General features: G+C 33.1%; 1 protein-coding gene across 1 annotated transcript; it reads right to left on the reverse strand.

Moving 5' to 3' along the window:
* On the reverse strand, positions 1-8953 carry LOC142625521 (aspartyl protease family protein 1-like). The gene is made up of 10 exons (XM_075799160.1): positions 8622-8953; positions 8342-8492; positions 3938-4161; positions 3140-3352; positions 2885-3020; positions 2719-2795; positions 2515-2626; positions 2374-2437; positions 674-745; positions 1-566 (listed from the first exon to the last, which is right to left on the reverse strand). Exons 1-10 carry the CDS (start codon positions 8951-8953, stop codon positions 1-3), a joined length of 1947 nt encoding a protein of 648 aa, XP_075655275.1.
* Between the last annotated feature and the right edge of the window lie 2914 nt (positions 8954-11867).

Below are 11867 nucleotides of genomic sequence, written 5' to 3' on the forward strand. Positions count from 1 at the left end.
TCACACAATGGCAAAGAAAGAAACAAGAAGCATCATGAGGCCGCAAGTAAAAGACTTCAACTCGGGTGAATGATTGATCATGGATAGAGGTGTTGTCGGTACATGATAATCGTTTCTAGGACTCCCTGCTGCTAGTGGAGGAGAAAAAGGAAGAGACTGTGATGGGGTAGTAGGTGGAGAGTTCGAATTATGATTGGGTGCCGGAGGAGACTGTGGTGGAGAGTTCGAATTATGATTGGGTGCCGGAGGAGACTGTGGTGGAGAGTTCGAATTATGATTGGGTGCCGGAGGAGACTGTGGTGGAGAGTTCGAATTACGGTTTGGTGCTGAAGGAGACTGTGGCGGAGAGTTCGAATTACCATTGGGTGCTAGAGGAGACTGTGGTGGAGAGTTCGAATTATGATTGGGTGCCGGAGGAGACTGTGGTGGAGAGTTCGAATTACGGTTGGGTGCTGAAGGAGACTGTGGTGGAGAGTTCGAATTACCATTGGGTGCTGGAGGAGACTGTGGTGGAGAGTTTGAATTATCCACGGGTGTAGGAGGAGATTGTGAGGGGCTATAGCCACCTAGGAAATAGCAAGTCTTATTACAAACACTTGAAAGAATTTATAAAGAGAAGTAAAAATCAAATATTGAAATTCTCTAAGAAAAGGGTTGAACTATCTATACTCACAATCAGATGCCTTCCACCCCATTACCATCTTCTCACGATTGAAAACTAGGCGATAACCAGTCATGAAGTTTTCTGCATAACAATAAAACATTCATATTGTAAGTGGCAATTTTTCAATTGAAAAAGTTAGCAAATGCTCTAAGGGTATTAGTTTGGTAATTATTTTTATAAATATTTTTATGAGAGAATGATAAAGCAATTAATTATTTTGACAGCTATTTATATTTTTTATAAAAGTGGTATTTAAACTTTCCTAAAATAGTTCATTAACAATTTTCCTAAGAACATCCATTAACATTACAATTTTCTCAATTTAAATATGTTGGGAGCTATATAACAATGCACTGAGTAAATGAAAATCACGTTAATATTTTTAGTTCAAGTGTAAATTTTAATGTCTGAGTTAATATATTAATACAGCCAACCAGCATCCTTTTTATTTGAATCTCTCATTAATAAGGTCTTACAAAGTTACAATATAAACCCTGTAATAGTGAACATCATAAATTGAAATTCGTTAATATATATAAACTCCGAAATCTCCAAGTTAGAGGCTAATGAACAGGTTTCTTGAATCTTGCCATAATGATTTTTAAACATCATTTCAAATGGTTGGTTTAACTAGGATGGATCACTAAACTAGAAGGGTTTTTTAATTTCTAATTTGCTATGTTAATGTTATTGTGCCCAAGATGTAGCTCTGATCTATCCCACGAAATGACTTCTATCAATCCTTAAATTATGCAATCTTGTTCTCCAAAAAAAAAAAGAAAAAACAAAAATTATTCTAGCACTTCTCTGCTTCTTGTCAACTTGAGAATTCATTATCAAAAAAAAAAAAAATCACAACCAGAGAGTAGGTTACGGGGAATTTTAGGAACAAATATAGCTTTATGATAGTCTCCTTATAAGGAAAACAATACACGAAATTAGGGATGGCAATTTTTTCCCTCCCCGCTTCGCCCCGCGCGGGTTTTCCCCGCCCCGCAAAAGTGGTAGGGCGGAAATGGGGTAAGATTTTATCCCCGTACCACGGGGTGGGGCGAGGATGGGTTTAGACTTTTTAGACCCGTCCCGCCCTGCTCCTCCCCGTCCCCACTCCGCCCCGCATTGCTAAGTCTTATAATTGTAAATTTTTTATACCCTAAAACCCTACTATATTAAACAAACATATCAATATTAGTTTATTTTATTCTATCCAATGTGGTACTCTGCCTATTTTGTTATGTGTTATACTATAAGATTTTTTTATTTATTTTATGATTGTCTTGTTATACAATTGGATATATTATTCAATTTTTTCTAAAAATTGATTTGATTTGATGGGATAAATTTAGTTGTATTTTCAACTATATTTTTATTAATTAAATAGGTTTCATTAAAAAAAAATTATATTAGTTGTAAGGAAAATTAATAAAAAGTAGAGTTTTATGAGATGGGGCGGGGCTTCGCTGGGCCCTAAGGGGCGGGGATGGGGTGAAAAAGTTTGCTCCGTCATGCGGGGCGGGACAGGAATGGGGCAAGATAAAACCTTGCGGGGCAGGGACGAAGGCCCCATCCTTCGGCCTCACCCCGCCCCATTGCCATCCCTACACGAAATCAAAATTCCAAATTCGATAGAAATAAAAACAGGAAAATGCAACTTCATCAATTGAAATAGGTTTTGTAATAAGCATAGTTCTTGAGAAATAAATACTCACGTCCTATGACATTATAGTCAGAATCTCCAACTTTGTTAATACCCAAGCAATACAAATATCCGCCCTGGAGACCACAACATCAAGTTTTAGCAAAACTCAAGCAGGAATCGAATATTAAAGCACTAGAAAGTGAGAGCACACCTGATTAGTAACCATTGGTAATATTGGATCAATGACAAAATATTCTCCTCCACCATTCAATGTCAGATCGATTTTAGGGAAATTCAAATTACTGTTTTGATTTGCATCGCATATAAATTACAAGTTAGTGCTTCAGATCAAGTTGAAAAGATCAGAACAAAAACTAAAATTGGAATAGGTTTCTCCAGATATAGATGACCAGACCTTGAGTCATAACAGTAATCAAAGTAAATGGAGCCAGACTGATAACTGGAAGGCCTTTCTTTGACTTGGGAAGCGAACTACAAAATAATATAAATCATACTCATTTGTTGTAACATTAACATGTATTCCCAATGATATCAGGAAATGCCTTGTGCAAAATACTTACACTCTCAGTAATAAACGTATAAGCTGGGTCTCTTAGTAATGTAAACGATGTACCAGAGTCAAAGACGGCGCTGAGCTCCAGCTTAGAACTACTGCTTCCCACAGTTATTTGAGTGAGGCTGATCATATAATATGGACTGGAAACAAGTTTTCAAGGACAAAATCAGTGCAAGTACGATGAGATTGGGGTCAAAGATATAAAGTCTTCTTGCCAAACTAAATGACTCTTCCAAATGTTGAGAAAGTGACTACTTACAGTGATTGCATAATGGTGAAAGGCGTTTCTTTTTGGTCTAAGCTGCCACCATCTCCAAAAGTTATTCTCCCATGTTCATGATCAGCTCCAAAACACATAGAAAAAGAATTTGAACCTAGCCCTTTTCTTGCTAAGATGCTAGGAACAGATAAGTCATCAATTCCAAGCCCAAGTAAACCGTTTACTGGACCATTAACCAGATTTTGTGCACAACTGCAACAAAATAACGGGATTCGCTCTCAAGTGTTACACCCAAAACATGAAAATTTTCTAAACAGATCTTACCACCAGTGAAAAATCAAGAAGCAACTTCAACTTATAAGAAAATTAATACAAACCCACTAGTACGTGATTGCACCCCCAAATAAAAAAAATCATATTGAAGACTACACTTTTTTCTTGTAATATCATCGTCTAAACGTATACAATATCATGACCTCCCAAGCCTAGCCTACCTTCCCCAAGGAAATTTTTTTTCACCTTTTCTCTTCTTGAATAAGAGAGACTTTTACTGAATTAGTAAGACTGAGACAAACAACTTTACAACCCGCATATATAATTAATAATGATTATTCCTATTTGATCGGGTGGCGGCAAAAAACCTTCCAAACTCCAGATTCATCACCAAAATTATCTATATTTGACAAAATATCAGTTATTCCAGAAATTTTGTCACTTTAGCTAACAATTGTTAATTTTAATCCCATTTTTAGAAATTTATATTAAATCGGTACTGTGTTACTTGAAATGATATTTGCCCCAAAGTTTTTGGTAGCAAAGCAATGAGAATTAACTTACCCAAAAGTAATTTGAGCTTCAACAGCTTTTAATTGATTGTCATCCGTAATCAGGTGCAAAACATCCTCTACTAAGATCCCAGAATTTAATGAACCATCGGCGTAGCTAGAGTTATAAGCACAGTCACTACTAGCTGAAAGACATTGATTGCACAAGCTGATGTTGCAGGGAGCTTTTTCACTTGTTGATGATGCAGAAGGACTATAAATGTTAAGGTTTATTTCCTGCTTGACAAAGGATTAAGAGTATACATTTAAGTAACATGGATAAATGAATAAATAAAAATTTTATTTTGATTTGATTTGATTAATTGAATGAGAAAAAACAATGCATTTTTTTTATTAAAAAAAAAATTGGATGCTATCATTACAAATATTAAGAAGTGTCGGTTGAACAATAAAGTTTTTCACAAAAATTTCATGAGTTAATAAGGAGGAATCTTGAATTCTTAATGGAAAGTGTTTTGGAAAAAAATAAAACTAATTTCCCACATTTATAAAAGAGAAAAAGAGATAAGGGTCTATTATTGGTGCTCTTATTGGGCTTATTTGTTTGGTGCCGAACATGTAGAGATATGAGAATTCAGTCTTGTGAGAACAGGCCCTAAAGTGATAAAACACATTATTTGAGCTATTAAATTAATGGATTTGGCTCTCCTCACGTTATAAATTTTCATGTTTTCTTAATTTTAATATAGATGAAAGACACATTTCATCTATCTACACTTAGATTAAGTTAGAGTAGAAATTCTATCTTGTAAATATATATATATGTGTGTGTGTGTGTGTGTGTGTGTGAAAGACACCTAGCGTTAGCAGACTAACGATCCAAAGGCAAAAAAATAACCACATTTAGTTTCTCTTAATTTTGTTCTTCTCTCTCAATTACTCACAACCTTTAGCACCGTAATACACTCAACACCCTTGGTCATGGATGACAAAGAGCTATCAGAAATAATGCCAAAGACACCATCTGAGAAACGTGGCCTGCATATCAAAATCGCAACCGCAAATGTTTAGAGCTCAACAATTTATTTCTTTGATTTTTCTGTTCCTAATTTCCAACGTCTATCTTCCTCCCTTTTGACACTGATTTCATCACTGCTGCGTGGTTAGTTTTCTCTCTTTTTTTTTTTATGACACTTCATTTTCTAATTTTAATATATTTGATGGATGTATGTGTATTTTGGGTGATTGATAAAATTTCTTTGATTTAACTGTTATGGGTTTTTTTTTTTTTTTTTAGAGATTCAAACTGTTAGGTTCTAAAGATTTAGAATTAAATGTTTAGAGTCTTATTTTGTTTATGTTAGCAAATTGAGAACAAAAACATGTCTAGAATAGGTGTTAGACATTGCTCAAGGTGATACAAGTCAAGTTTGAAGAACATTCAAGCTGCAGGAAAAAGAATTGAAATTCAGTGAAGCTCGACCTATTGAAGAATAGGCTCGATTGATCGAAAATTACAGTAAAGAAGTTTCTGCATAATTTAAATCAAGCCTAAGCCCGCGAAAATGTTTAGGGTTTCAGTCCAACACTCCTAAGTATAAAAGAAAAACCCTAACTACGTTTTAAAGACTCTTGAAAGACTTGTAAGTTAATGTTATGAGATCTAAAAGGTTTTGTACCTTCTAACTCCGCAAGTGTCTACCGGAACAGATCTACAATCAAATGCTAGTGGAATCTAGTTGCTGCTACAAGATCAACAAGTGGTGATCTGAAATCTTTGAGTGGGATCTCAAAGTCATAAGCGTGGGAGCTTGTATGTTGCAAATCCAAGAGAGAAGAGTTTGTGGATTCGGAACTTGCACATGGTTGTGTTAATAAGTTACTACTAGAGGTAGCAATAGATTTAGGGTTAAATCTTTTGTAAAAACTTCAATTCTCTATTAGTGGATTTGTTTACCTTGAGGATAGCTAGGTCAAAACCTCCCCAAGTTTTTACCTTAAAATGATTCGTTTCATTGGTTTTTCTGAGTAATCAAATCTGTGTGTTATTTACTTTTCTGCTACTGTGCATAATATAATCTTTCACTATTTAACCTAGATCTCATAATTAACCTAAGTAATCACTTGGCTAATATATTAGGTTAAACAATCTGTTTTAAGGGGTCTAAACAAACAAACACAAATTTTGAGAGACTGATTGCTTTAATTGACTTTAATTTGCCTTCTTCTTGGGTGAAGCAAGGCCTAGTCTTGGCAATACTCAGATGATAGTGATGATATTGGAGAGAGAATGGAGCCAAGAAAGAGAAAGAAAGAAAGAAAGAAAAAAGGGGGGCAAAATTTTGCTATAAACTTAGTTGCAGCAAATCTTGCATAATGGTGGACGTGGAAATATAGAAGGAGACGGGAGAGTTTATAACGGGAGAGCCAAACCCTAAATTAATACATGTAACTGTAGTCCATTTTAGTAAAGATCAAGTAATGAATATCAGTAGCTTTCATTAGTCAAATTAAAACAAAAGTAAAGATACAAACACACATTTTACAACAAAGTTTAGGTGGCAACCTATTAATGATAGATAAAAAAAATAACGTAAGTGATGAGCCCAAATAAAAACTAGAAATAGTTTATCACTTACATTTTGTTGTAAAACTATTGTGTAAGTATGTGTCTATAACACTACCCTCAAAATAATAACCTCATTTACCATTAGAAATTTACCATAATTATGATCTGTTGGGTCATTAACTTTAGGAGGCCTAATGAGTCCAAAATGACACCCATTGGAACCAACCATTATATGTACGTAAGATTTTATACACAAACTATATTCAAACACTTTAAGGCCTCGTTTGGGAGAAGAAAATGGAATGGAATAGAATGAAAATGAATGAAAAGAATAATTTTAGAATATTCTTCCCTTCTCTTGTTTGGAAGTTTTAATGGAGGGAATGGAAAGTTCATTCCCTTATTTGGGAGTTTAAGTGGAATGGAATGGAATGAGTAGAAAGGAACACTCATTCCTCTCTATTCCCTTAAAACCTCAAATTTTCAATTCCCTCGAAATTGGGAGAAATATGAGGGAATGAAATTAGATTTAATGAATTTTTTACTAAAACTCCCAAAATACCCCTATATATTCAACCCTTTTTATTTTAAAATAAGGGTCTAATAGTAATATTGTCATAAAATGATTCCATTCCATTCTCTCCATGTTACTCCCAAACAAGATTACTTACATTTCATTCTTTTCCATTCTTTTATTTTAAAACATCCAATTAAGGTTACAGAATTCCAATCCATTACATTCTTTTCAATTCCTTTCCCTTACTTAAATATATTCTATTCCATTTCATTCCCTTATGACCATTCCATTCCATTACATTACATTTCATTCTCTTATGAACTCCCAAACGGAGCCTAAGGGAATCTGGCCAAAGGAAAATATAATGTTGCCAACCTTTTTTTTTTCATCAAAAATTTAAAAAATATTTATTAGAGATAAATCCAAATCTAATGTCAATGTTGGGGGATGTCAACAAAGTCTTTCTAGGTATAGAACATAATGTTTTTATCTATCCAAACATTCTCAAAGTCTCACATCTCATCAAGAAGCTTCCAAAAAATATCTTTACCAATAATTTGACTCAAGACCAACTTTTTTTCCATCAAGCAAGAGTAAAAAAAGTATGAAGTGTGGTGAACATAAATTTTTCTATTTTTTCTCTTGACTATATAAGAATCATTTTGAATTTATTATTATTATTATTTACTTGTAAAGGAATTTTGGAAAAAAACTATATAATTGAAATACAAACGAAGAGGGCATAAAATTATTCACTTTTACTCGTAAAAGTACTTTTTCCTTTCACATAAATATGAGTCCCACAAAGGACCACAAATGTTTTGATAACTTTTACATAATTTTATTACAATATACAGTTTTAATAACTTTTACATTAAATATGTGACAAAAAAAATTAAAAGTTAACCTATTTTCAAAAAGCTAAAAATTATATTATTTATAAAAATTAAACTGAAACAAAAGGCAAAAAAAAAAAAAAAAAACCGTAGGTATAACCGTATAAGCACTCTAATTTCAAGTCCAAATAAGTCTATAGACCAGTAACAAAAGTTGATCAAAAATCGAATTAGAATTCTGAGCTTTAAGGGCTTCCTACACTGGGCTTGTCAATTATTTGGGTCTTCCAACTGATTCGGTTCTGAAGGCTTTAATTTTAATCTTTAAACCATGCTTGGGTTGAGCTAAGAAGTGTTTTTTTTATTTCTATCTTTTAATATTTATAAAATAAATAAAAAGAGTTTGTTTTTCGAAAATTTTTGGTACAAGCACATTGCCGTGGACATATATGCAAGGATTAATCATTCATTCATTTGTAAAAGTCAGATATATTCACTTGAGAAGCAATATGCATGGTGAGGTAACTAACGCACCTCTCCAGATGATAGGTCCGTGTAGGTACTGCAACCGAAAGCAATGTTTTTCTGACAATCGCATGGTAACCAGAACAAATAACTGCCTGTGTCCAATGCCACCAAAAATGATAAACTTGGTGTCCCCACAGAAACATTAGCATAATACAGACTGAAATATCCAAAAAAACAACAATTGGTTAGTACAAAGCAACAGGAAGAACTCCTAAATAGAACGAAGATCAGTATAGTCACCAAAGAAGGGAAAATAAAAAGGTTCATGAGTGGCTTAGGATCATACAATGCCAAATTGGGGTCGGTAAGGGTATTGTTTCCATTGGCAAAAGTGAGTGGCGACTGGTTGTTACCGGAGGCAAGGTGACGGCCCTGGATTATGCGGTCACGGCGGGCCATGGCAGCATAGTACTCTACGCTTCCTTTCTCTGGAAGCCCATCAGCGCCAAGAATTGCCTTAACCGTATCCGAGAACCGGTGGTGAATGTCAAACCCAAATGTCCCCAACCCGTTACAGCTCTGGCTACTCAAACCCAGTAGTAGTAACAATATTACCAGCAGTGTGCATGATGAGGAAGTGAATGAATATGAACTAGTATAACTCAAAGCCCAAGACATCGCTTAATGAACTAGAAGTTTTTGCAGAAGGAAAAACAAAGGACTTGCCCTGGAAAGTTTACGCGTGAAACGAGTGAGGAATGTGGGGATATTTAGGGTCTGTTTGGATAGAACTTATTTTGCTGAAATTAAAAACTGAAAATTGAAAACACTGTAACAAAATAATTTTTAAATGTGTGAATAATATTGTGGAACTCATTTTTAATGAAAAAGTTGCTGAAAAGTGAAATTTGTGGGACCTATGATCAGTAATTTTGTGTACTATTCATAGCTGAAAGTCAATATATACGATTGGGTTTTTAAAAAAAAAAAAAACCAAAGCCAAAATGCAGACGTGAACGTAAAAAAGTACTATCCAAACGCCCTCTTATACGAGAATGAGCAGCAACTAAAGTACTAGCTAGAAAGAAAGTTGACCTGGTGACAAGTAACTCATTTAAAACTGAAATGACTTCTTGTCAAATAAGTGCTCACCTAGGTAAAGCCAATTTAATTAGCTCCCATTAAATTAACTTCATACAAATTTATTATGGTTGTGTGTGTGTTTTTTATTTAATATATGTGTAAATTTTGACTTTAGTTTTTTTTTTTTAAATGTATAAAAAACGAAATAAAGTATTAAATATACTGCTCTTAAGGAATTTACTAACAAAATTTTTTTTTAAAATCATTGCATGATCACTATTATTTAATATTTACATGTAAGCACGGGTAGTATCATATAATAATCACTATCAATGTCCAAAAAAGTTTAGAATTGAGTTTTGAAATGTTTAAGTCATGTCTTTCCTAGCTAGCTACATAAATATCATTTTTCATTCTAGAATTCCACCATTAGATACTATGTCAATTGTTAAATCTTGGGTAGTCATGAATCATCCCTTTTGACACAACGCAATGATGAAAGAGGGAGAAGCGTAAGGTAAGAGTACGGAGTACCACGGTCACGTCGGCCACCTCACAATTGAGTTTGCTACCTTCGATACATCTTCTTGACTTGAGATCACCTCTAGTTTGTCTCCCTCCTCGTCATTGAACACCGAATTTTAAAAAGAGGAAGATGAAGAAAAGGAACTGGAAATTTAGGTCATTTTCTTTATAATATTTTTTTTTTAAAAAGTTCTTTTTAAGACAAAAGTTGGCAAAAAAACTTGGCAACTCAATTTAATATATTTTTATTGGATATGAATTTTGATAAATCTACTACTAGATTACATTTTCTTCTTATATTTTCTATACTTGAAAAATTTCTAGAAAATAAAAAATTAATAGTTATGTCAGCCATTAATATTTAAGTTTCAAGTTTTGTAATCTAAAATTATACATAAAAAATAAGTTTATAGATTTTATAATAAATAACATCCTATTAGCATGAAATTTAACATGTGTGTTAAAAATATAAAGAACATGCAATTTAACAATTATATTTTCAAAATATATAATAATTTTAATTTTATTAGTAAGAGTTGTAGTTTTATGGTATTTTAGGAAAGTAATTACTAACCCTAGTTCCTTTTGTAGATGTGTAGAGTTTGTAGATTGAAAAAAAAATTAATATGATAGTTCCATTTTCAGGATTTATGAAAAATTACACTTTATCCTCTTAAACTATAACTCATTTTACACTTACCCTTCTAAATTATGGAAATGCACACTTTACCCCCCCCCCCCTTCTCCCCAAACTATACCCTCTTCTACAATTAACCCTCTAAGCTATAAGAATGAACATTTTTTCGCATAAACTATGACCCATTTTACAATTACTCCCTTAAACTATGAGATTACACATTCACTTCTATAAACTATTATTCATGAGATATGGTGCAAAGTATTACACAAGTAATTTATGCAGGGAGTGTGCACTCTTCCTTAGTTTAGGATGGCAAAGTGTTATACAAATAATAGTTTAAGAGAATAAAATATGTATCCTCTTAGTTTAAGAAGATATGTGTAACATGAGGTATAATTTAAAAAAAGAAAATGTAATTTTCCTAGGCTTTAACAATTTATTAAAAGTGAAGAAAAGGAATACATTGAACATAAAATGAAAGTTCAATAAGGAAATTAAGGATGTGTTTGGGATCTGCTTATTTTGCTGAAATTGAAAACTTTTTACTGAAAGTACTGCACATAAAGGTAAAAGTTAGCTAAAATAATATAGTTGGACCCATGAATAGTACCAAAAGTGCAATAGGACTCATAAATAGTAACAAAAATAAGTTAAATAGTAAAATAAATTGGCAAAACTAATCATGCCAAACAAACACTAAAATTGACAAAATCAAACTTTTAGATGCGAAATTGAAAACTAAAAAATAGATAGCCTTAAAAACAAGATAATAATAAATAAATAAAGGAGGTCGTTGACATTGGAATACACTAGTATTGGCTTCATTTTCACTAGAAAAGTTAGAGAGAGAGGCACATAATATAGCCAAGTGTCAAACATTCAACATTTGTTTGCTGGGCCGACCTTAACTCTTTACTTTATTTGAATGTCATAAAATTTGATATACATCGTCAATCTCGGAGACTTTTCTGGGTAAGTAAACTTTGGTCTACGCTATGTTTTCTCCATTCGCTTGAAACTGCATTGTCTATTTCCATTAGGTAGAGTTCAATCTTCAAATTTTTAGAAGTTGTACAACTCATACCTCAACGTTTTATATTCGTTTCAAGTTTTGAAAGTCAGATATTAGAGAAAAAAAAAAAAAAAAAAAGTCACCTTAAATATGCATGCAAATGACTATCCAACGAGCTATGGCATTTGAGTAAAGTGACTTGTCTACATCAAAAACGAATGACCAATCAATTTATAATTCAGGTTACTATTATTCTACCGTGTAATACGAATATGTACATGCACATGTGGAGCACTAGCTAAAGTAAGGTTTGCACGTCTAATTCAAAATGT

The sequence above is a fragment of the Castanea sativa genome, chromosome 2 (assembly GCF_040712315.1).
Source record: "Castanea sativa cultivar Marrone di Chiusa Pesio chromosome 2, ASM4071231v1".
NCBI classification, from domain to species: Eukaryota; Viridiplantae; Streptophyta; class Magnoliopsida; order Fagales; family Fagaceae; genus Castanea; species Castanea sativa.